The sequence below is a fragment of the Maylandia zebra genome, linkage group LG11, assembly GCF_041146795.1.
Source record: "Maylandia zebra isolate NMK-2024a linkage group LG11, Mzebra_GT3a, whole genome shotgun sequence".
Classification (NCBI taxonomy): domain Eukaryota; kingdom Metazoa; phylum Chordata; class Actinopteri; order Cichliformes; family Cichlidae; genus Maylandia; species Maylandia zebra.
The window spans coordinates 12,042,018-12,068,059 of record NC_135177.1 but is presented as its reverse complement, the minus strand read 5'-3'; the positions used below and the strand labels follow the sequence as shown (position 1 = coordinate 12,068,059).

Below are 26,042 nucleotides of genomic sequence, written 5' to 3'. Positions count from 1 at the left end.
GATTAGTGCCTCTGTGCTGTCTTTCAGTTCAACTTTGTCCAGCCACTGGTAGGATTTCTGGATATCAGCCACCTCCTCTATCTGCCGGTGGTACATACCGTGCAGGGGCCTGTCCTTCCATGATGGTTCCTCGTCTCCCTCCTCTTTCTTGGGTTTCTGCTGCCTGAGGTATTCACTGAGCACTCGGTCAGTTGGGGCCATCTTCCCAATGTATTCTTGGATGTTCGTTGTCTCATCCTGGACTGTGGTGCTGACACTCACCAGTCCCCGGCCCCCTTCCTTCCGCTTAGCGTACAGCCTCAGGGTGCTGGACTTGGGGTGAAACCCTCCATGCATGGTAAGGAGCTTTCTTGTCTTTATGTCAGTGGCTTCTATCTCCTCCTTTGGCCAGCCTATTACACCAGCAGGGTACCTGATCACGGGCAGGGCGTACGTGTTGATGGCCCGGATCTTGTTCTTACCGTTCAGCTGACTCCTCAGGACTTGCCTGACCCTCTGCAGGTACTTGGTGGTTGCAGCTTTTCTAGCGGCCTCTTCATGGTTCCCATTCGCCTGCGGGATCCCCAGGTACTTGTAACTGTCCTCTATGTCTGCAATGTTGCCTTCTGGTAACCTGATCCCCTCAGTTCTGACTACCTTCCCTCTCTTTGTTACCATCCGACTACACTTCTCCAGTCCGAACGACATTCCAATGTCACTGCTGTACAGCCTGGTAGTGTGGATCAGTGAATCGATGTCTTGTTCACTCTTGGCATACAGCTTGATGTCATCCATGTACAGGAGGTGGCTGACAACTGCTCCTTTCCGTAGTCGGTATCCGTAGCCAGTCTTGTTAATGATCTCACTGAGGGGGTTCAGGCCTATGCAGAACAGCAGTGGGGACAGATCATCTCCTTGGTAGACCCCGCACTTGATGGTGACTTGTGCTATGGGCTTGGAGTTGGCCTCTAGTGTTGTACGTCACATCCCCATTGAGTTCCTGATGAAGGCTCTTAGGGTCCCATTGATCTTGTACAATTCTAGGCATTCCAGTATCCAGCTGTGGGGCATTGAGTCATAGGCCTTCTTGTAATCAATCCAGGCAGTGCACAGGTTGGTCAGTCTGGTCTTGCAGTCTCGGCTGACTGTTCTGTCTACCAGTAGCTGGTGTTTTGCGCCTCTGGTATTCTTGCCAATTCCTTTCTGTGTCCCGCTCATGTATTGACCCATGTGCCTCTTCATCTTAGCCGATATGATGCCTGACAGGAGCTTCCATGTAGTACTGAGGCAGGTTATTGGTCGGTAGTTGGAGGGGACCGGTCCCTTCTTGGGGTCCTTGGGGATCAGGACCATCCGACCTTCAGTTAGCCATTCCGGGTGTCTCTCGTTAACTAGCAGCTGGTTCATTTGTGCTGCCAGACGCTCGTGGAGTGCAGACAGCTTCTTTAGCCAGTAGGCGTGAACCATGTCGGGCCCTGGTGCTGTCCAACTCTTCATACTGGAGACCCTTTCTTGGATATCTGCCACTGTGATGGTTACTGGACCCTGTTCAGGGAGGTCGCTATGGTCTGCCCTCAGATCCACTAGCCACTGAGCATTGCCGTTATGGGTTGCGTCCTTCTCCCATATGCTCTTCCAGTATTGCTCCGTCTCCAGCCTTGGTGGTGCTGTTCTCTTATTATTATTGTTCCCTTGCCACCGAGAGTACACCTTTGCTGGTTCTGTGGAGAACAGCTGGTTTATTCTCCTGCCTTCTATCTCTCTGGTGTACCTCCTCAAGCGGCTGGCCAAGGCTGTGAGTCTTTGCTTGGCAGTTTCCAAGGCCTCAGGTATGGACAGCTTGCTGTATTTCTTATGCACCTTCTTTGTCGCACCTTTCTGCAACTCCGTTAGTTGGCTAACCTCCCTCCGTGCTACTTTGATCTTGCCCTCTAGCCTCCTTCTCCATGGAGGGTACTGCCTCTTGTTGCTGTTCAACTTGTAGCCAAGCATCTCACTGATCACTGCTGCCGTTTTGTAGATCAGCTTGTTAGTGTCGGTAATCGTGGTTGTAGGTATTGTGTGTGTGTGTGTGTGTGTGTGTGTATATATATATATATATATATATATATATATATATATATATATATATATATATATATATATATATATATATATATATATATATATATACATGCTAAACTTTACCTCTCACTAATTGCTGTATCATTATTCATTTTGACATTTTCTGGATACTCTGAATTTTCCCTACTTCTATCTTTTAATGCTTCTGTCTTTCATTTAATCTAATTTGTTTTAATGACTTACTGGTTTTGTTATCATTAACTGTTTATTGTGTTATTGTGAAGCACTTTGGTATACCCTTGGTTTTAAATGTGCTATACAAATAAACCTGTATTGTATTGTATATTAAGAAGTATACGAGATCAAAATGGGAGACGCCTCTTAGGGTGGTTGAGAATAACTGAGCTAAGATCCTGTGGGACTTCCAGATACAGATGGACAAAATGGTGGCTAACCAACCGGACATAGTAGTGATAGACAAGCAGAAGAAGACGGCTGTAGTGATAGACGTAGTGATACCGAATGACAGCAACATCAGGAAGAAGGAACACGAGAAGCTGAAGATGTACCAAAGGCTCAGAGAAGAGCTCGAGAAGATGTGGAGGGTGAAGGCAACAGTGGTCCCAGTGGTAATTGGAGCACAAGGTGCAGTGACTCCCAAGCCAGGCGAGTGGCTCCAGCAGATCTCAGGAACAACATCTGCGATCTCTGTCCAGAAGAGCGCAGTCCTAGGAACAGCTAAGATACTGCACAGGACCCTCAAGCTCCAAGTGCTCTGGTAGGACCCGAGCTTGAAGGAAATAAGAACAGGGCCCTGTTGGAATGCTACTCCGTTTCCAGCAGAAGAGGTTACTTGACTAGGATGTGGGACCTATGGAACCTTCGATACCCAGCAGACTGACAGAGAAACAACTAATAGCTTGGTGTTCCAACATTGAGTAGAAGGAACTGCTTTCACAGCTAGAGATCCATAAGGTATATAGCACAAATGCTATGGCAAGGGAGAGCCAGGACAACAAGTCAGGCGGGAGATATTACCTCCACCCGAGATTGAGTACCAGGCCCCAAGTACGATGGAAGAAGGAGCACTGAGTGCGAGCGTAGCTGACCAGAACGAGAGGATCATGGTGAAACTGGAAACCTGGACCCTCTGTAGTTGGTTACCAAGACTACATGAAGTACCCTCTGAAAGTCTACTAGAAGATGTGAATGCAGCACTAAGGAAAATTCCTACTGCAAACAGCAAGCTGCCCATATCTGACGCCTTAGAAACTGCCAAGCAAATACTCACAGCCTTGGCTAACCACTTGAAAAGGTATAGCAGAGAGGTAGAAGGCAGGAGAATAAACCAGCTGTTCTGCACGGACACATCCAAGGTGTACTCTCAATAGCAAGGGAACAATATAAGAACAGCGTCACCAAGGCTGGAGACGGAGCAGTATTGGAAGAGCATATGGGAGAAGGATGCAACCTAAAAGAACAATGATCAGTGGCAAGTGGATCTAAGAGCAGTATGAAAAAAAACCAAAAACGCTTGGACACCGCTAGCATAATTGACAGGTTTTTGACGGGGCTTCCACACAAACGCAAAGCAGGAGATGAAGCATCGCCAAATATGTTTCCAAACCAACCAGCGCGAACATTTTTCTTGTAAAACAAAGGGGGGCCTAGCAAAAAAAGTTTGAGAACCACTGTATTAGAGGAACTTAAGCAATGCCACTCCCTAAAAAGCTAAGAACAAATAAATACTGCATATTTTAAAAAAAACTTTTAGAAGTGAGTTTGCTTTAGAATGAGGTCTTCCCAGACATAACGCTATTTGACCATGCTAATGTTTTATGACCACACACACTTACACTGACACACACAGTAGTTTAGCCCCTAATGAACAATTAGAGATAAGAGGCTGGGCTTTTAGTGCTAATGTAGCCAAGGTAGGGTAATGTGATGCCTTTGGGTTGATAACACTCTGTGGGTGTGTGTTTTCTGGTGTGTGCAAATGCATGCGTGTGGTCTAAAAACTGCCCAGGCTGAGAAACAATCATAGGGAAAAAAAAAGCTGCATTAAAGTCCAGTAGAAAAAAAAAGAATTATTAATCAATCCAACAAAACTGTCTTTCATACTTTTCAGTGTTTCAGCAAAGTAAATGAGTTGTGCTGTGTCTATAACAGTTTTGATGTTTAATTCATAGTCTGCTGACTTTTTTCCTTTTAATTACACTGTGATCCCTATATGCAAAATCTTTAAGAAATAATTAAAGATAACGAAGAGAATAAAAAAAGGACAAAGAGGACTGGCTGGAAAAGGAAAAGAAGAAGATAATGTTAATAATGCTCAGTATTAAGCAGTAGACACAAAGTTGGAAGGGTGGAGTCAAGGGCAAGCTTAGAGAAGCAGTGTACTGAATAGGAGGGAGGCAGGCAGGCTAATGTAATCAAATGCCATTGATTTAGTTATAGCTATAACAGCTTCAGTGCTGCTAAATGCAGCGTCTAAATGTGCATCTGGATATACTGCAGAGAAATCTTGGAGGAAAATCTTTTACATCATGTTACTGATGTTTATCATATTCAGATTCTAAAATCAGCTCAAATTTGTATACATATATATATATATATATATATATATATATATATATATATATATATATATATATATATATAGATATATATAAACATTTGAGCTGATTTTAGATATATATGTATGTATATGTATCCAAATTGGATACGTACTACCAAATTAGTGCTCAGATGCAGAAGTAAAGAGATGGATGATGGTTGCTTAAAAGAAAATGTAATGGTGTTATGAACTGCACTGATAAAGACCTGTGATGAACAGATGCTTGAGAGTCTGCTGACTAATCTTATAGAATGACTGCCCTCTGGAGGACATCGGCACACATTACTGCATTGAAATAATCTAGTCTCTCTGCACCATAGTTTGTGCTTGGTCTTCATTCTAACAGCTCTCTCTGGTCCTCTTTTGTCTTTTCCTTCTACTTCCCTTCACCCCAACTGGTTCTGTATTAGATTTCTCCTGTCTGTAAGCCTGGATCTACAGGAGATTTATTTCTGCTAAAAGTTTTTTTGTTGTCCTGCAGTGTCATCAAGTTGTTGGTCATAAGGGAATGTTGGGTTTCTATTGCAGAACTACTTTTTAAAGCTGAAACAACTAAAAATTTCCATTAAAACGAATAAATTATCGGCCAAAGTGACGGGCTTTGGTGACACAGGCATGGATGGATTACTGTGACTGTGGGTCTTAAACACAAACTTGCCATGGGTCCTTGTTATCTACTCATGCAAATACCAGGCACAACATATGCCCTTGTCAAAAGACAGTTTTATTGCACGTAACAAGGCAACTTACATCCACATTTATCTTGTATTTGTTGACATGTTAAATTACTGCTATTATGACTACTGCTACATATAACTCGTGCAGGACAATTTACCCCGAGGCACCAACAGGAAGCTTTCAATAGTCTTAACTGTGTAAGTCAGTAAAATGTTAAATGCAATCCAAAATCAAGCACTAAAGGTGATGACAAAGGACACAGATGGCATAGTACTAGCAGTGCTGCTCTATTGCTAATGCTTGTTTCAAAGCTAAAGTCCATCCATCCATCCATTCGCTTCCGCTCATCCTTTTCAGGGTCGCCGGGGCGCTGGAGCCTATCCCAGCTGTCATAGGGCGAGAGGCGGGGTACACCCTGGACAGGTCGCCAGTCTGTCGCAGGGCTTCAAAGCTAAAGTCCTCCTGTTTATTTTGATACATTTTTTGAAAATCCCTTATATTAAAAAAATAAAGCAATGATGATGCACACAACTTAAGGTAAAAGCCACTGGCTCCAAGGTATGTTCCCAGTTTGCACAAACAGCAGTCTGTCCATAGAAGCAGTCTGTATTATGTTCCAGTTATACAGAATAACTGGAACACCGTATGGGATTGCACGGCTTCAGTAACAAGTTAAGATGAGAGCTTTATTTCCCTTCTGGACATTGTAAAAATTGTTAGACGTACTTACACAGGATTGTGTGTCAGTGTTTTGGATTATTTTATCATCAAAGTCATCCATGTCCACAGATGTTGTCTCTGTCTGCAAACGGAAGGCACAACTAACATGCAGCATCAAACTATTCAGCCATGCATTTAGCTTGCCTCAGCTATCAGTTAAGTATGAATGGCCTATAAGTATGATGCTAAAGGTTAGTTTGTAAATTACTTCACACTATTATTTTTCTAATGATACTTGTATAAATAATTAAATGCAAAAACTAAGGGCAGAATTATAATGATGTCCATGCTGTTTTCTTATTTAATAATTCAGACATACTTCCTGCACACATACAGCATATTGCCCAGGAATGAGTCTCACCTTGGATTTCCTCCTGTTGAACTGGAAGATACCCAGGAGGCCTTTTTTTTCTGGTCTGTCCAAACTGCCAGTACTGGAGCGAACAAAGTCTAAAAAAGTAAAACAAGAGCAGGAGGAAAGTAATGTAAGCACCTTATAATTAAAGAAAGGGAGGAAAGAAAAAGGGAAAGACATGGTTTTTTCTGCATGCAAAGGTTAACGAAAAGGTTAACATATGGTTAACAGAAAAAAATAGTTTTTTTTTTAACAGTCAGTCAACTCTAAATATTACTCCAAACAGATACCTTTGTTTTAAAAGCAATAAATTAACCTTCCAGTTTTGCTCAGAAGAGGGAGCTGCAGCTTTGCTTTTCCTCAGGTTCACCTCTACCCAACTTTTATAATCAGCTAAGCAGTAAGTAAGAATGTGTCGTGATAAAACTACAGACTCAAGGACTGAGAGGGAAGGTAAACTAACTATCAAACATTTAAGGGCTAATACTCATGATTTGGGTTCTGAAACGAGGCAGAAGCAAGCCAATTTATTAATAAAGCCTTTAAAAACTGAAGGCATTGATGTTCACGCAGGTTAAAAAAAAGTACATAAAGCAACAAATGATTTCTTTTAATATGGCTGGTTAATGGTTAATATCCAATGCAGCAACAATGCAGGGTTAATAAGCAAGCAGCGATACATTGGGTTAAACAACCACATGTATTTGAATGGTGCCAACGCTAAGACACACAATATATACGTCTAATACCTGTGTAGTTAAGTGCAGGGGCAGAAGCCATTTTAGGCTGGAAAGCTGTAAAACATGATAAAGTTTAAAAACACAAACGTCATTAATGGATAACTCATCTACATGACAGAGCGGCTGTGCTTGTGCTTTTGTGTCACAGCACAGCCGATGCGCTACGTAACTACTGATTCACAAGAGGAAGTCATTTGTATAATTGCCTCATAATAATGAAAGTAAACTACATTACTACTATGTTCAAAAGGGTAGGACTGTGTAAAATGTAACTGAAAACATGACGCGGTGATTTGGAAAGGATTCGAACCCTACAATTTACCAAAAACCTTTTAGCATACCAAATGCTGAGAAAGAAACATTTAAAGGGAAACTGGGTGGCCTTGTTGATTACCAAAATCTTGCACAAGAGTGCTTGACCATAAAAGTGACATAATGTTCTACTGTTCCCTTGTCACATCACTTAAGTGATAAAATACACGTTTTTACTGTGAGATCACAAGAGAACCTTTAACTATAAATACCAGTGGGTGTGGATAATCGCGCAGTAAACAACCATAACTTCATACTACATGAATTATGTATTAATACAAAGGCCGTACATGATTCATAAAAGCTCGCTATTTCAGCCGTTGTATGGACAGGATAACAGCAGATACTGTGAGACAATAGCAGGGCAAGCCAAAGCACACACCAGTATCCACGCTAACATCCTTTGTCTGCTTAAATTTCACATCATCATCTTAAGTGTTACATCCTATGTTTACCAGATAGTTTTATTCAGCAGAGCAAAGCATTATTTTATCTTTTAAAAAGTTAATACAATTTTGAATATATGTACAGACACTTGCTTTAAAGTGACTGGAGTTAGAGGTGAAATGTGTAAGATTTAGGTATGTGCTTAACAAGTCCCCTAGAATTTTAAACGCTCTTTTTCTACAACAGCAGTCACCTAATGTTATTATGCGACCTGCAAAAAACTGGGGCTACAGCACGGACAGAGGGCTCCAACCCTCTTTCTCTCTGTTTTAGACATAGTGCATTTGAGCAAGGTGGAGAGCAAGCAGCTGACAGATGCAAAAATCAGCACGGCTGCACAGTACTTTGATGAAGAAAACGATGAGCAGTTGTACGTCTGTGGTGTCAGAGTAAAGTGGCATATAACCACGTAACCAAAGTGATGTGTAACCACATGCAGCACAGGAGCGTGAACGCTAACCTGGAAGGAAGGAGGGTTACCGGTGCTAGTACTGTAGACTTTAGCCACATTCAGGAAACTAATCTGGCAATCTGTGTCTGCTTAGATATATAAGATTTGCAACATTATAGATGGCACAGACATTTCAGCGACATCTAAAACAAAATACAATTATTAAGGAACCCGATTAAGAGTTTATCTAAACAATGTGAAAATTGAACAACTGAGATTTATTCTCAAAGACAGTTATAACAGATGTATCTACTGAATATAGGATGCTAACCCGTCTATGCTAACCTGTACCTACAGACAAAATAACAGAGGGGTAACTCGTCAGTAGTGCCTTAAACATATATTCTTTCAACTTCTGTGGTGGCAACAAGTCTTCCAGTTTGTGTAGAAACCTTTGGGAAATAATTTGGTAAACATAATTTCCTTAGGGATTAATAACGTATTCTGATTCTGAAAACAGACCTTAGCTCCATTTCTGTGAAACCTCTGTAAACTCCTAATAACTTTAAAGTCGCTCAAGTTCATTTTATCATTATCATTATTTATTTATTTTATTTATTATGACAGGTAGCTGACTGCTGTTACATTTACAGTCACAAGGTAGTACGTTCTTATCAACTCTTATCTTCCATTCACCTTTTCCCTCTGCGTTCCTCCCATACAAGCCCCAGATAAAATTTTGCCTGACCGACATGGTTCACCGATGGAAAAACAGAGAGGAAAAACCTTTTATTAAAAATCAAATCCAGAGAAAAAAAATGCCATCCTGTCTTCCTTCTCCTGTTTCCTGATCAATGTAGCCATTACAAAGACTGTAGCCATGTAAATATGGTTAGTGATATGTGTGTGATATGATATGTATATACGTTTGACTGTGAGATTGTGCAGCTTCTCCATTATAGCATTACACAGATTAATGAATAAATATTTCCACATTAAAAGAATCAAAAGAAAAAAGTATCATCGCTTAGGATCTGTATCATCTTGCGTGCTACTGGGAAAACAATACTAACAGAAATTTGACATATTTCACAAAGAGCAAAGAGAAATGAGGTCAGGCTTACCTAGCCTCTGATCATGTACGTAGAGATCTTTGATCCCGAGTTCTGCTAGAGTTTTGTCCAGCGGTAACTCTCGTTGGCTGATGCTATCCTTCAGCAGCAGGACACGTGTAGGGTCGAACTCACACTTGTCACAGATGACTGGTATCAGAGCCTGGAGCGATATCAAGGGGTTCACCCGTACTACGGCCTTCTGGTTGCCATGATAGTTCACCATCAATCGCACAGTTTTCTGATACACAGAGGGGAAAATGATGGAGAAAATTAGACACGCAAACAGCTGGATGACATTAAGAGCTAATCAAGGATGAATCATCAAGTCAAGAAAAAGGATGATGTAGTTAAGGGAAAAAATACAACAAAGTTAACTGACTGATAAAATATGCTAGCCTAAAAGACATACTTAACTAATATTTATACATATATATATAAATATATTTATATATAGTCATATTTCTGATTGATGTACAATAGCATATTTTGGTTTAAAAATATAAAAAGTAGAGGAGAACACACAGAGGATGACACTGCAATAATAAAGAAAAAGAAATAACAATAAAAGAAAGCACAATTCTACCACAGTACTATTGGCAGCCTCTTTCGTGAATGTACCAAGCTTATCAGCAAATTGTGGAAGAGGTGCTAAGTTGTTATAATTTACCCATTATATATGAAAATGTTCAGGTTGATGGTCATAGGTTTTCCAAAATAAACAGTATTTTAAGCCTGTGACATGGGTATATTTTAATGTTTCTGCTAATATGGTCACTAGATAGATGGTTGAAATACTCGAGACTATCGGAAGGTTAAATGGAGACAAAAATAAATTTCCCATCTTTGTGACTGAAGCAATTTTTCCTAACCAAGAATAATCAAATTAGCAACCAAAACAGGTAACTGATAGTATAATGTAATATTAAAATAAGGTGCAAAACTGACATATTTGTTACTGGTAGCCATTTCCGTGTAGTTTTTCTGGTGCATCGGGAAAGGACAAACAGTTTATTTATCGCTAACTATTGTTCAGTTAATCAATTTAGTTACATAATTTCCTAAAGGATTAATAAAGTATTGTGATTCCTTACTTCTGACAATTTTATAAGTACTACACTAATTTTAAATGTTTGCATTTTACTGAATTTTGTTTCTAACATTTTGAACACCCCATTCATATCAACAAAAAACATTTCAATAGCAGTGTGAACGATATCTTCCATAACCGTAGACTTTATTCCTGGGCTAACATATTAGACTACTGGGTGGATCCAATACACTGGCAATCGAAACAAGCTATTTAATTTGAGCTGTTGAAATTGGTTACATAATGAGAAGATGTGAGATAAAACAGAGAAGACCAATGACTGACAGTGCTGTCTGAAACAGTGTCAGCCTCTGGCCTATGGCCAGGTGGGGTCAAAGGGAGAGAGAGCAGCCAGTGAGTCCTGAGAAGAGCAGAGAAATAATGCATGGTAACTAAAGGTAAGGTACTCATCAAATATTCAAACGGTAGGAGGAGAGTGAAGGCGAAGACAAGAAAAGGCAGAGAGAAAGAGATTGATGCTGAATAGAATAAAACATCCAGACAGACAGTAAGGCAGAAAAAGCACACTAGACTTAAAATCAGTTTATAAACTCCAATAAGGGACTTGCTGGCCAGTTTAATACCAACCAGCTTCCTACCTTAGAAATGGCCCTTACAGGATTCACTGGCCATGCTTTCTGCCAGTGGTCAGTGATAAAAGGCAGAGAGGGACAGGCATTACATAAGACTTGCAGTGAATGCAAATTTGATTTGTAAAAACATGAGATAACCCTTTGTGCAATCAAAACAACACAAATCCAAGCCAGGCATAAAAAAGAAAACATTTGCAGGTTTTAAATATGCTGTAACAGTATAGTCCAACATATAAAGCACATATGACAAAAGAGGAGGTGGCTCAAGGTGTCAGGATCCACTGCAACTCACCTCTGGCACTTTGGGTGCTGGTCTGCGCGCCACTTTCTCCTCCAACACTTTTTCCTTGATAAGCACACAGGCCACGTTAAGGGAGCCCAACAGTGCGTTGGGCTTGAAGCCCAAAGACCGGCCCTCAGGAGACAGAACCTCCAAAGTGTGCAGAGCTGGATTCAGGTGGTAGCGACTACACAGCTCGACCAGCAGATCCATCAGTGCTTTACTGAGAGGGAAAGAGAGAGATAATAGGAGTGAGAGGGAAAGTGTGTGTGTGTATGTGTGTGTGAGTGTGTGTGTTTAAGAAAGAAATGCAGAAGGAGATGAGAAGAGAAGAAAGGGAGGCAGGACAAAAGCTAGGGTTACAAAGTCTTCGAAGCTTAGCTGAAGTAAAGAGAACGGAATGAAACAATGCCACACTCTCACTTGATGCACTTCAATGAAACAATGGGTGGTATTTTGATCTAAGCCATTTCCACAGACAAAATACAGATACAATGACAGCAGCAGTGATTTAAATATGAACATCAAAACATTGCCTTCATCTTAATTCTTTCTGTACAAATATTTTTCATTCATTTGAGGTTGATTGTATATTAGTAGCACCTTTTTCTGAGAATGTTCTTATCCATTTTAAACCCCTACAAAAATCCATGTTATTGTTTAATTTTGCCAAACTCTGACTGAAAAATAACACACTGTATGTGAAGTAGAACTAAAACCTGAGCGCGTCCATATGCTCTATAAAAGGTAAGGTGGTTGCTGAAGATTTCACCTGTGCAGTCCATCTAAGAGTCTTTACAAAAAAGGTAGTGACAAAGCACTGGGCATAAAAAATAATACCTCTGTCATTCACTTATGCCCATTGCTTTGTGTGCCTGTTTGGATTGCGGTGCTCATGTGGAGGCCTATAGTACTACTTGTCAATCCTCACATAAAGAAACCTAGAAACAGTCTCCAATGTTTTCTGGGAACAGAGATCAGATGACAGAACTGAGAGAGATACTGCTACAAAGAGCACCATTGACAATCACTAACACATGGATGCAGACTGCAACTAAAACCAAAAACAGACCCAGTGTCTGGTGTGCTTCTCGAGATTCATTTCATACAAAACATGCCAAAACATAATGACTATCTCTAAGTATTTACTCTATTTTTTTCTATGTATTTACTCTAGCACTGAATATATACCTCCCTGGTTCACATAGGGTCATTTTTAACCATGTTATGGTCAAGCATTACTAAGCTGTAGTTTCAAGTACCTATCGTAGATATTTAAAGTGTGACAAATTACATTACGAGGGTGCACAGGGCATGTAGATCATTCATGAAGTGTGACACTGCGGTCATAAAAATAATATATTAGGTGTAATAATAATATTAATAGGAGCATGACAACAAAAACACACAACCAGATAATAACTAAATAAGTAACTAACTGCCTAAGCAACAGTATTAATTCAGTAATAACATATACTATCATGCCTGCATTGTAAATGCCTAGTGCAATATCTGCACCACATTTTTCACTATTTTTAAATCCTACAAAATAAACCTGCTCGTGGTGATTGATTATAGCAAATATCCTAAAGCTTGTTTTATTTTGTCAATAGTGAGATCATGTTTATTTAACATGACTACTCGACTTTTGTAAAATAAGTTTGTGCTTTAAGAGAGCAGCAAAGGTGCGTCAACTAGAGCAAAGCCTCTGAGAGTTTCTGAGTCCTTTGTGAGGCACAACTTCCCTTAATCACAGGATTAATAAGGCAGGAATGAAAGTAAAAAAACAAACAAAGACTGGAACTTTACATTGATAACTGAAGTTTATGAGATCAGAAGAATGCAAAGATATGCCATATCTTTATTCAACCACTGTTTCGCTTATTTTAAAAGTAGAGAATTACGTCATCTCTGGTATAGTCATGACTGGAATGTGTTTAGATGAGACAGTCTGTCTTTTAAGTTCACAAAACATAAAACTAAAAAGTCCCAAGCCCATAACTATAAACAAGATAAAATTATATGTTGCAATGTGCTGGCACATTCCTGTATGTGCTATTTTTAGTCCTTGAATTTAATCACTAACTAACTATCACTATAGAATATAACAGGTGATATAAGTCTATGAGGAGTCTGCACTTTGACCTTAGGGTGGAGATAGTGAATGAGCCTTTGTATGAATGATTTGTGTTTACCCCTTTGTCATTGTCATAGTTTGCCGAGGCAAACTGCGTGGCGTGCGAAGAGAGGACCCAGGTGCAGACATTCTCAAACTCAAACTTAACTGATGATGAACTGTTTATTAAAGCAGGCAGAACAGTACAAAATAAAAGGGTGAAAACAATGCAAACTAAGCAATAACCTAAACTGGGGTTTAGGTTGAAGAACATGAAGAACCCTGGCAAGTAGAAAACATAGGGAAACGCTAAACATGGCAATGTGGTGAGGAAAACCTGAAAGCAGGACATGGCAAGGGAAAACGCAGATGATCCGACAAAGACTGAATGAGAAGGCACAGACTAAATACACACAGGAGGCTAATGAGAGAAGTGGGAACACATGGGGGAAACAGCTGACACACATGAACATAACGACGTCACAGTGGAAGAGTAATACTAGACACAGGAACACAAGACCTCTTCAAAATAAAACAGGAAACATAAGACGCAGACATGACAACCTGAACTTGACAACGTAAGACACAGACATGAAACACATGAAGGGCAAGGGAGACTTAACAGGGGTGGAAGACACAAGGGGAATCTAATAACAAAGATCTAGAACAACCTAGGCATGATAAAAAATGAACTTAGAAAACCTGAAGAGCTTAAACATATACTAAAACTCAAAACGCTGGGTCAAAAGACCCAGGACCGTGACAGTCATAGCAACAGGTTCTGATGTTTTAAGCAGCATTGATCATAATATGACCATCTTCTATTAAACATAGAAGGTCATACAAGGTCTTACCTTCATAGTGTCATAACAACCCGTGGTTTGTACAATATTTAAAAGTGGAATGGGGGGCAGAGCCTTCAGCTTTCAGGCCCCTCTTCTATTATACTAGTTTTGCATGTTAGAAAGCCTCTATGACAATAATATGATACATAGTTTTTCTGGTGATGAGCATACAGAGGCATCTGATGGTGATACATTCTCTATAGTTATTAAAAGAGTCTCTTGTTGTTTTATACAAGATAGACATCCCCAGTTTTCTGCCCTAGAGACAATTGCCTCATTAGGGACAGAGAGCACTAGCAGGTCAGCCACTGACTCTCTGGGACAAAAAGCTTGTGTTGGAAATTGGAATGGAACCCCCCAACGAGGCCCCGCTGGCACAGCGAACAAAACATGCACAGGAGCAACAAACATACAGTTTTTCTGGTGACTGAATGAAGATCAACCTATAGAATCATATCGCAGAACTAACAATAAACTAAGGTTAGATTCGATTTGTATTTCCAGATATAAATAATAAAATAGCTACAGATATATGAAGATTTTATAGTCAAATAATATGAGATTAATGGGCAAAACTTTTGGTCATGACACATGTGACAATAAAATGAACAAATCAAAACTATGTTTGATATGTGCTTGTGTGGGCCTGTTTTTCTCACCTTCCATCCTCAGTCACATAAATCTGGTTGCCCTGTGGCAGGGTTAACTGTAAATCCACTGTGGCCCTCAGGATGTTCTCCTTGGCCTCCATGCCTGATGTCCCTCCCCCATCAGGTGTAGTGGTTCTGAAGATATGGCGTGGAGCGGGTTGAGGGGCCGGTGGTGGAGGTGGGGCATGGGCCTTCATCCTCCTTCTTGGTGATGAAAGTTGGAGAGATACACAAATAAGAATATTTTTTCTTTTTCAGGCCATCCTTTTCATATGATACAATACTTTAAAATTTCCTAATGACATATTTATTTTTATACAAACAAATTATATATTATAAATGTCTGTTTCCTCTGAATCATTACTGGTTTTTTTTCTGAAGTTCAGTCAGTTGCACAACATGACAGCCTATGAATACAAACCACTGCTACCACATCAGGGGCAGCCGGAATACTAATGTTGACTTTTTTTCTATCTTTCTGTTTCTGATTATGACATAACCTTCCCTTCATTTAGATTACATAACAAACTACAGACACGCCAAGATGATTATTTTGGTTATCAAGATCTCTGAGCCTTTTGGAGCTGTTTAATCTATCTGGTCTATTGCCTCTTTAATATCACTCCTACACTCCTACAATCAATGCCTGCTATCAAACAGCTTTCCAAAGGCAAATTAACATCTTTGCTTTGACAGAAACAACACCCCTCATTAGGGCTGGGCTATATCATACCGTTCACGGTAATACCGGTATTAATGTTGGGCAATGATAAGAAAATGAAATATCGTGATAGAATATGGGTAAAACGCGCATGCGCAGTGCCTACGTTTACATACGCACATGGCGGTGACGTAGAATGAGAAAAGCGAAAACAGATCGTTAAATGAAACGGATGAACCAGAACTGGTTTGTAAAAATGCTGCAACTTCAGTGGTGTGGAACTGGTTTAGTTTTCGTCCGTCAGATACACAACAAAGCACTGTTTTTGCTAGAACATGCTAGCGTGCCGTCGTTATTACCGTGTTGTTTGGACAATACGACACACTTAAAATCAATCCTTTGATTTTTCTGAAAATCGACAGTGCCCCTTATAATCCCGTGTGCCTTATGTATGAATTCTGGTTGTGTTTACTGACCTCTAAACGATTTTATGTACACGGCGCTCGAAAATCTGTCAAATGTTTTAGTACGACTTTGCTAAGCTACGAAGCCGCACCGCTTGATGGATTGTCGGAGCATTACGGCATCGTAGGCAGGAGCCTCGCGGAGTGATACTGTGCTTCAACATAATATTACCGTATTGTGTGTGTATAACCTCTTTTTAAGTTTTGTGGATATTATACATGGTTATGCTGAGGATATGTCGGCCAGTTTCCACTGGAAATGCCTTTTGATTAAACTGTCAGCAAGGAATTTGCACTGTTACATTTTTATATAACTTTAATGCACATAAAAAACAGCTGGTTGTTTATGTGAAAATACATTGATGGGTTTTTGGTTTTTTTGCACTAATAAAGTTGTGGAGTTGTAAAGTATTTTGTCTGGTGTCAATTATATCGTCAGTTATATTGTTATCGTAAATTTTCAAATGTATATCGTGATAAATATTTTTGGTCATATCGCCCTGCTCTACCCCTCATTCATTTTCATTCCACCCCTGAGGAGAATCTATAAACATATCTGAACATATGAATCAACAATGTTATAAACAGTAATACAAAATACAAAATTGAGCTGACAGAACTGTAGCAGCGTTGAGAAAATTAGAAATTCTATTGGGGGGTTTTTTCTTAACAGAAATAAAGGAAGCCATAAAGTACTGAATGAGCCAGGGTGCAGACCACGCATCATTGAATCTCTTTAAAATACTTTTATGAAAATCACAAATTAAAAAAACAAACGCAGATGCAAAACATACTCCAGCCACACAGCTCCTCATGAGCACTGTGACAGATGTCAATGACAAGCTCCTTCTTGTGTGTTTGACCTCGGCTAAACATAAACTGTACTTGCCCTGACACACACAGCTGATTAGACAGAAATGAAACAGTTCATTCTCTCAGCAATGACAAGTGCCATATGATTAAGCACACACTCACTCTCTCAAGTATTAGCCTTGGATAAGAAAAGAAAAAACATCCCACTCACATCAAAAACAGTCCTTGTGCTGATTAAGTGTTCCGAACGTGTTATATATCAGACTGTTTAACTCTCGTAAGGATTCGGGAGACACCCCGAAGAATCAGTGTAAGCATTTAATTGTAGACTCCGAAGTTGTTCAATCCAGTATTCTCGACGTTATCCCTGCCCAGTTTAAAGATAGCAAAATGAAGGACGTTTGCACATGGACATAGCACAGTGAGTGGACTCTAACCTGGCTAAAGTTAACCATTAACAGCTACGTCACATATCAACTAACTCGCGCCCAAAGGGCTCATAGAGTCATTGACTCATTATCCAGTGCAGTGAGAATGTTTCACTTTTTGGAATCACAGTGCACGTCATTTCTAATTATTGACTAGAAAATCTCTGACTATATACGCACCTAAAACTGTGTGTAGTGATGAAAGAGCAGACTTACAGACCTGTAACTGTGAGAGACTTTTTGCATTTTCCTGTTAAGTCTGAGTCTTTTAAGGTAAACAGCACAGGGCTCTGTGGAACTGTGGGACTGGGTCCTGGCCAGGCTTAACACAGGCAGCTAGTATCCTCCTCTCTCTTTCGCTTGCTGTTTGTCTCACCGTAACATTTCCCTTTCCCTCTCTCTCTCTCGCTTTTCCTCGCTCAAACATGTACAAAGACTCCTTTAGAAGAAGCCTAGTCTCCCACAGAGTTAGAATGAGCGTAAACAGAGAGAAAGAGTGGGAAAGTAAAGAAGCACCAAGGAACGCAACGCAAAAGGAAACCCAGCTCTGGCACAGGGGGGCAGTAAGTGCTGCTGAAGAGACTAAGTTACAATGCTCACACACATACACACCTGCACACACAGAAAAGGTTACTAATGGATAGTTCATTTTACTTGACAAAACAGCATTAACAAGGATGGATTTCTTTTGCTGGCCTCTATTAAAATTCTTTTAAAAAATTCGTCCACAATACTTTCTGCACAGGAGTACACATCAGTTTCCCTTCTAATAAAAAGAAGTCTATAGCAATGTATTCACATATATAAAATAATTATTGGTTTATACAGCAATGTCAGAAGTTTTTAACCCTCAGCATCAGCCGGGCTCCAGTCTACGGTGCATCTGAAATTAGAACATGTGGGCAGCTATAAAAACTTACCAGAAGGCACATAAATAAATATTTGAAAACATGCTTTACCTCTTCTATAACCTGAATATTACTATGCTCAATCTTGATCAAGACACTTGGGTTAAATCGTGACTGAATGTTAAGGCATGACTTTGTGTGGTGGCACACATATTACACTACAAAATGTAAACACTGCCAATGTGTACGTCAGAGTTAAGATTATTCCTGTTTGATAAAAAGATTGCATAATACTAAATACACACTGGAGACCACCTTCACTTTGTTTTTAAATAAGGGAGGAATAAAGGTTAGACAATGTATCATTTATCCTTATTTGTCAGGGAAACACTGAGTAAATGGTCCCACGTTCCAAGATCTTATCAACCCAATATCCAAATATACTAGTGCATGACCCTAGTATATTATCCTCTATCAGAACCATCAAAACACATTTTTGAGTGGGTTGAGCAGGTGACCCATATGCTGAAAGGCTACTGCAGGATCCCTGGCACACTTCTTTATTTATCTGTTAAAAAAGGATTCTTTTACATTTAATTTATAAGAAAAAAACATTAAGCTTAATCTAGATAAAGCACAAAAAATATTTTTATGTTTTGTATGTCTTATCAGAATTAATCATTTATATTTCTTTCATGTATTTGTCCAGTAATCACACATTTGAAAAGTCAGACTTACGTTTTCACCTGATTACGCAATAGACACAGAGTGTGCAGCACACATCCGGGACACTCAGGTTCTCCCTCCACACATGCATCTAGTCAGCATACCCTTTGAGTGTCATGGTGTCCCCATGGCAACCTATATTTACACCACTTGACTGCAAAAGAAGGCAGATCTTAGTCCAGTAGCAGCTGTGGATTGGAGAGGCATGCACACCCAGGGTGAGTGACCCGGAGAAACACCAGTGAACAAGAGACAGAGTGTGGGAGACTGAAATTGGACATATGAGCCAAGTAAAGCATTTGTTTGCAGTTGCTAGTCACAAAACCTTCTAATTCAGCATATGTCTTGATGCTCATATTACTATCAATGTGCTTAACCCCCACCGCATCTCAATGTCAAGTCTGGAAATGCCAGCTTCATCCTCTATATTCACAGTCTCACCGCTGCCCCTCTCACTACAGCAAAGTGAAAATTACAAAGCATAGAGAAGCAAATGAAAAAATGTCAACATTTATTTTTGAACCTCTGATTTTCTTAACAGACATACAAACAAATGTGTTGCCATAATAATGGTCTAGGCTTGCAGGCAGCATACAATCATTAGCTCTCCTCAGACTGATAAATCATATCCGGTTTTACTGTCTCATTTGCCCAAATGCAAAATATTTCACTAAATTTGCATACAAGCTGTAACCTTATTACATATTATAAATAGCCCTGAATTTGCAAATAGTCTGAGGCTCCAGTGTTAATATTTTTAACTTGTATGAAACTTTAATTTACCTGATTATCAAGTCCTGACTTCTCCAAAAGAACCAAGTTAGGGCTCTGCAGAGTCTGATCAACATGTGTGCAGAGACCGTAATAACCCGTGGGAGATTAACAAAAAAAAAAAGAACACACACACCACACACACAACACCGCAGGTGCTAAATGATTTGTTACTCATGGGATCAATTAGGTTGCTTACACTCTTAAACAGTTAGCTAACGCAATAACCTCAGATGGAACCAGCAACCAGTAATCCACGGTTGTGGTCAAACTGTCTTTTTTTTTCTTAGAGGACGGACTGAAAGGACATGAGGTATCTAAAAGGCAGTCCTGCTTAAATTCTTTAAATGCTAATCAAAGCTGGTTCAGTGCTTGAGCACAGGATGTACCAGACCAGCTTTTACAAAAGGATAATACCATCCCACTGCATTAGCTACATTTAAAGGTTATCAATATTTTATAAATGTAACAATTATTTTCTACAGTTAGACTGGTGCTAATTTATATTTAAGTATGGACAAGAGCAACTATTCGTATTGTAACAACCTTTTTGTTTCGCTGCTATTTCTAGCATGTAAGGGAAACAATATTTTTTAAAAAGTTGATGTTTTTTATAGCCTGCATAAAACATGGCAAGAATGCACAGGACAAAATATTTACAGCTGTCTCTGAGTGATCTTTGGGACATCACAAATTCACCACAGCCTTTTGCATGTGCACGCGTTTAGCACTGCTAAAGTATTCGTCTGTCTCCTTTTGATTTTTGCTTCACGTCATTCCTTGACCTCATGGAAGACCTCAAGGAAAAAATGATTAGGACGTAGGATGTAATTTCACCAACGATTTAACCACAACCCAGAGTATTTATTTCACAACTAAAGAGAAAAATCCACCTACTGTGGATAGCACCACTACACATCAACCCTCTTTTTTGTATTCATCTCTTTTGACATATATAGTTATCATGTCTGCTTGTGACCAGTGACTAAGAGACATGCTGTAAACAGTTTAGCACAAAACATGTACCAAGACAACCACAATTCTCCAAATACAGGAACAGGAAGCTGACTTAACAGACTGTCTGCAGAGCTGGAAAAATCATGCCAGTTTTTTCCTTTTCTTATTTGGTCTTTTTTGAACATTTATTAACTGGCCTGTTCCCAAGGGCATTTCACTGTGTTCCAGCTACATTGTGGTAAAGCTCACGGGTGGCAAACAGACCAACAGAAGTAAGAGAACAAAAAAAGACAATAAATGGTTAGTAAGAAAGAGAGAGAAGAGGGAATCTCAGGTGGCACAAAGCCTTGTGTCGAGGGGGAACAGGGGGAAAGGGAATAATAAGGGTGGAGCAAAGAGTGGAATGTAGAGGAACAACAGCAGGAAATAATAATTAGTTTATTCTCTATTCCCTAAGCTGCTGCTTGTTCAATTAGAGAGAACTCCTGCTGGAGTGACAGGAAGAAAAGAAGAAGCAAAAATTAAAAAATATAAATATATAACACAAATCAATGAAAAGCTTCAGAAAAGCTGAAAAGTGAAATATTATCACAGCATTTGTGGGGAGAAAGTACAAAAGCATTCATTCATAACTTTTGGCAGAAAGCCATGCCTTAAAGGAAGGTTTGCCAACGTGAAAAAAGACTGCATGCGCTCCCTTCTGATACCCTTTATGTGTTTAATAATAATAGCTTAAAAATGTCACATGTTGGTAAATTACTGATATGATTACAGGTTATTTCTTATCTTTCTCTGCAATGAAGGCAAAAGCAGGGAGAAACATTCCAAGGTTAAACATGTGCAAATCTATCACATTGAACACTCCTCTGCTTTATCACATCAGCTAGATGAATCCACCCAGCTTTAGTCACACACATGCAGTCCGTCTGTCTTCCTCTGTGACAAACACACATACCACAGAGACTAACATATGACAGCAGGCTTCCAGAAATAAATCTGAGCAGTGCATAACAGCTGCATAATACAGGCAGATACAGTGTACTGTAGATACTGTCAAATATACAAGCACTACTTTGTTGTAAGGTGTCTGCTAGTGCTTTTTTTGCAGGGGAGGGAGGGTGGGGGCAGAGGTTGACAAGTGGAAGAAAACAGAGTGGATAATGTAGTGAACCTAAGGATCACGATAGTTTATAAATAGGGCCAGTCTAGATGTCTGAAATGTCACTGATATAACGAAGCATTGTGCTGGAGTAACTATCTTATGAGCATAAGTGCTGCCTGATAGTGCGCTGCCCAAGGACCGATTAATTTCATCCTACTGTGCCTGGCCTTGTAAAATGCACTGTTGTTGTTAATTAAAGGAGTAGCACTTCCAGTTAATTTAATTAATAAGCTAACTACTTCACATAAAGATTATATGCCAGTCTTGTGCTTTTGAGCAAATATATTCCATCAGCGTGTGCTGAACAGGCTTGCAGAAGCACTGCATCCACACCCTCTCTATTTTAAACGGGATGGCCTGAGAGCTAGATGCAGACATTACCAGATACATACTGCACTACTGCCAACAACGCATAGCCTCAAACGCAACCCTCTCTCTCCCATCTCAGCTTTCATGAGTTAAATTTAACTCATCATAAAAATAACGTCCAGCTGTTACCATGTACGCCCTTTGCTAAATATGCGCACTGTATAGGCTTCCGAGCAAAGACAAAAAGAAGGGAACTCCCTTAGTCAGCAGCCCTGAGCTAGTGGCCGACCACATGAACCTTAATATTTTATGAAGTGGGTGTGAGGGTTGGAAAGGTTACGTCTGCTTCTGTCTTAAAATCATCTGAGACACCAGCTAGGAAAAGACATACAGTATGCTAGCTTAGATTACTCTTAGTCTATCTATACGTGTGCAACACAAATGGCATTCAAATGCTATGCAAACAGTCAAACAGTAAGAATGGCATTTGAGTTCAGCGGACACAACTTCAAAGTAACGAACGTTTTTGACTGTAGCTAGGCGAGACCTCTCTTCATATACATCACTTATTAGCTCACACAGACATCCACATAGAACAGGACAGGCAGCGTGGCATGCAGTAATTACCTCTGGGTGTGTGTATTTGTATGCATGCATACAGAATTTATCTGTAAAATCTCCAACCCCATCTTCCTGGGGGTGTGTTTTTGATTGGGCACCAAAACAAATAAACCAAAAAAACTGCAGATGTGTTTAAAGTAGGATGTGTGGCCCACCAGCGATGAAGCACATGGCAGCACAAATCTGGACGTTGACGATGGTAAGGCTGTTTTATTTTTTTTGCTCTTTGCGCTTCAAGAGGCCCTTTGAACAGCTAATAAGTGGGACCAAATGTGAGGTTTGGGTGGATGATTGTTACTGGGGACTGAACCATGTGACCAAAGTAAACTCACAAGGTTCTGACGTCACATGCATCAACGGCGTCTCAAGAAAAGAGAAAAGAATTCTTATTAAACTTCTACCACCTCAGTAAAACACTTTGAAGGATGGAAGAAAAGAAAAAAACAAGTGGGGAATTCTGTAAATTTGTAATTTACTTTAGTGGTTCTGCTTTAATTAATTCTCCATTTATTTAAGCCACTCTGCTGTTTCCTTATTGCTTCTGTGGGGTCGTGTACTAACCATAAGACCATGAAATAAAGCCATATTAAACAGACGCTTCTGCTCTCAACCTCGCTCGGCACACAAACAAGTACAGAGGCAGTCGCTTACTGACACACAAACACCCCAGGTCCAGACATGCAGAGGAAAACACCAGTGTGCTCATTAAGACTTCGAGAAAGAGGACTAGTCTGGTATAAATACAATGAACACACACTAAAAAAAGAGGGTGAGGTTAAGTAATGAAAACTATTTTGCTTCAGACGAGGACACATGTTGTCGAATGTTCATCCTGACTTTTTGTAACGTTCTCACTGGGAAATCATTTGTTTCTATTATTCAATTCAATTTCATTTTATTTACACAACAACTGTCATCTATACATCTTATATTGTAAACTGCAGACCTCACAGTATTACAGAAACAAACAAAAACAAGCACAAAATAAGCCAACAACAATCAAACGTTATATTCATGCCTAATTAGACTTTCTTTAAAGCTTAGGAACTAAGGCCTTATTCAGTCCAACTTTGCACTACTGATAAAAACAGGCTTTGTAAGCACTGATACACAATCAAACATGCACATGCTCAGATTTCACTAGCCAGGTACAAAAGTTTAAAAAAGAAAAAAAAGAAGAAAAACAATCAACGGTCTCTTCCCAGACTGTTTGACTGTGCTGCATGTTAATGCAGTTTTATGAGCTGTGTTTCACGAGGGCGGCACTACGTAGTAAAGTAGCTACTCCCTGTGTGATGACGAAAGAGAGATCACAGAACAAAAGTTGTCAAGGTAGATTTAAATGGGAATACCTGTCACATAAAGAGCAGATAAAAAGCCATTTTGCTTCCACTGCCAGCTACCTCCGTGACCTGTGCGCTTTATAATTTGGCCAACAAGCACTTAAGAGTCTGGATTCACTGTAATTAAGAGTATCTGGTTAAAGGAACCTTTGCTTTAAAGGTCACAGCAGGAGAAAAAAGAAAAGACCAAAATTTTATTCACCTCATCAACACTATCAAGTGTTGCTGGTATTTCCCCTGAAGAACATCACATTTTACTGTTTATACGATAGTGAACGATTACTACATAACTACAGCACATGGACGATGGCATTTTTATGGTGTCCCGCTGAGTAAAAGGTATGACTCATCTAAATTAGATCAGAATTGACAAGGTGAATGACAGGTGCTCTCAAGTACACAGGTATGACCATAATTAGCACCCAAGTACCACATAATGATGCTGAAGGACAGAGCAGCTCACCAGGACATTGCACACTAATTTTCTTTTGCTGACCACCCAGTAAAATACAAAACAAAAAAAACAGACACTGACTATTATGACATATTATTAAAAACATAGGCAGATGAAGGCTATAATTTGGCCTTTTATATCTTGCCTTTCTACCCCTGGACAACAAAAACAAACAGACTGGTAAATATAAATCAGCAATACTGCTTTTAGGGTGGAAAACACTTACTTTTATCCGCTTGTAGCACAACAACATGTGAAAGACTAAGACCTGCAATCATAGTGTGTGGACTCTGTCGTCAACAATAGCATGTTTTGGCATTCAAATGTACAGTAGATGATAAGGAGTTACTTGGTATGATCTGTTGGAGTGTGCCCTAATATAAGTTCTCATAACATGTAGGATAATCAGGTTGCATTTAGTTTATGTTTGGTTTTAAATGGCAGGCTCAATATGCAACTGGCGGCCCCACCCAAACTACACAATTAAAAGGAGCCTTTGGAAAGTACAGTTCACAGTTGTTGCTGTTCCAGCACCAGATCTTGATTAATGTCTCTCCATGAAACACCAAGGACACAGTTAAAATATTATGTGCTTCTAAGCCGCTCATGGTTTTTTCTATGTGTGTGGCAAACAGACTGGGCTGCTGGAACACTCTCTGTTGTCGGTGCTGACTATAGGCTGTGTGTTATTACTGGGCAGTCATATACACTTGAATGGGCAACGGGCCTATCTACAATAATTCATTGCCGTGAAAACAAACTTATAACAAATAGCACCCTATAATATCGCGGGAACATTAGAACCGAACCCATTAGTAGGTTATGGCTTTCATAGTAAGACTAGAAATTAGAGACTGTTATTCAGCCAAGGCGAATTCCCAGCTGACATTATTACAATTATCCAGAAACTTACGTAAACAATCAGAAGAAAAAACACTCACACGAACTGAGTTGTAAATAGTCTGGCGTGTCGAGTGTTTGTTTAGAAATGGGCTACTTACCCTAAAGGCGGCTTTGAGGACGCGCTCATCGCTGAGACTGCCTCCAACTTGAGATTAGCGGGGCTCGCTCCCAAAATGCGCTGTTACTCAGACTCGGTGGCTAACCATGATGTTGTCACCTGCGAGTTTTAGCATCATACTTACAATAATTTATAGTCGGCAAATTTTCTAGTATAACTCTAACAGGGAAAAACTGTCTATAAGAGTGCACAACAAGTGACAGTGTGCAAAGATGAGTCAGTCTGCTGTGAGCTGAAGCATACCAGCCGCAAACTGTCCCCGGAGGCTAGCAACGACCTAACAACATTAACACTATTGCTCACTATTTTTAAGTTATAGTCTATCCATGCTGAAGATTCTTACTGAGTCATTCGGACTGAGTAACTTGTCATATCCACTTGTTGTAATCTTCGTATCCCTTCGCGAAGTTGTCAAGTCAACTGAACCATTAAAAAGACTACCGGGATGTCCTTCCAAACTAAAGGTTTCCTT

At 39.8% G+C, this 26,042-nt stretch overlaps 1 protein-coding gene across 7 annotated transcripts in view; it reads right to left on the bottom strand.

Annotated features, from left to right (window-relative positions):
- Window positions 1-26,042, bottom strand: part of cobl (cordon-bleu WH2 repeat protein) — a 65,369-nt gene extending 39,327 nt beyond the window's left edge. The window contains exons 1-8 of one of the 7 annotated variants that reach the window (XM_004568042.5): window positions 25,914-26,042; window positions 25,551-25,669; window positions 15,002-15,196; window positions 11,394-11,604; window positions 9,431-9,659; window positions 7,166-7,210; window positions 6,423-6,511; window positions 6,072-6,143 (exon numbers count right to left, since the gene is read on the bottom strand). In XM_004568042.5, coding sequence (XP_004568099.3) covers window positions 6,072-6,143; window positions 6,423-6,511; window positions 7,166-7,210; window positions 9,431-9,659; window positions 11,394-11,604; window positions 15,002-15,196; window positions 25,551-25,579 — 870 coding nt within the window. In that variant the 5' untranslated portion in view covers window positions 25,580-25,669; window positions 25,914-26,042. Of the gene's footprint in view, window positions 1-6,071; window positions 6,144-6,422; window positions 6,512-7,165; window positions 7,211-9,430; window positions 9,660-11,393; window positions 11,605-15,001; window positions 15,197-18,944; window positions 19,058-25,550 lie in introns of those variants that run through there. The other 6 variants (XM_004568043.4, XM_004568047.4, XM_023153962.3 and 3 more) reach the window with 6 other exon arrangements.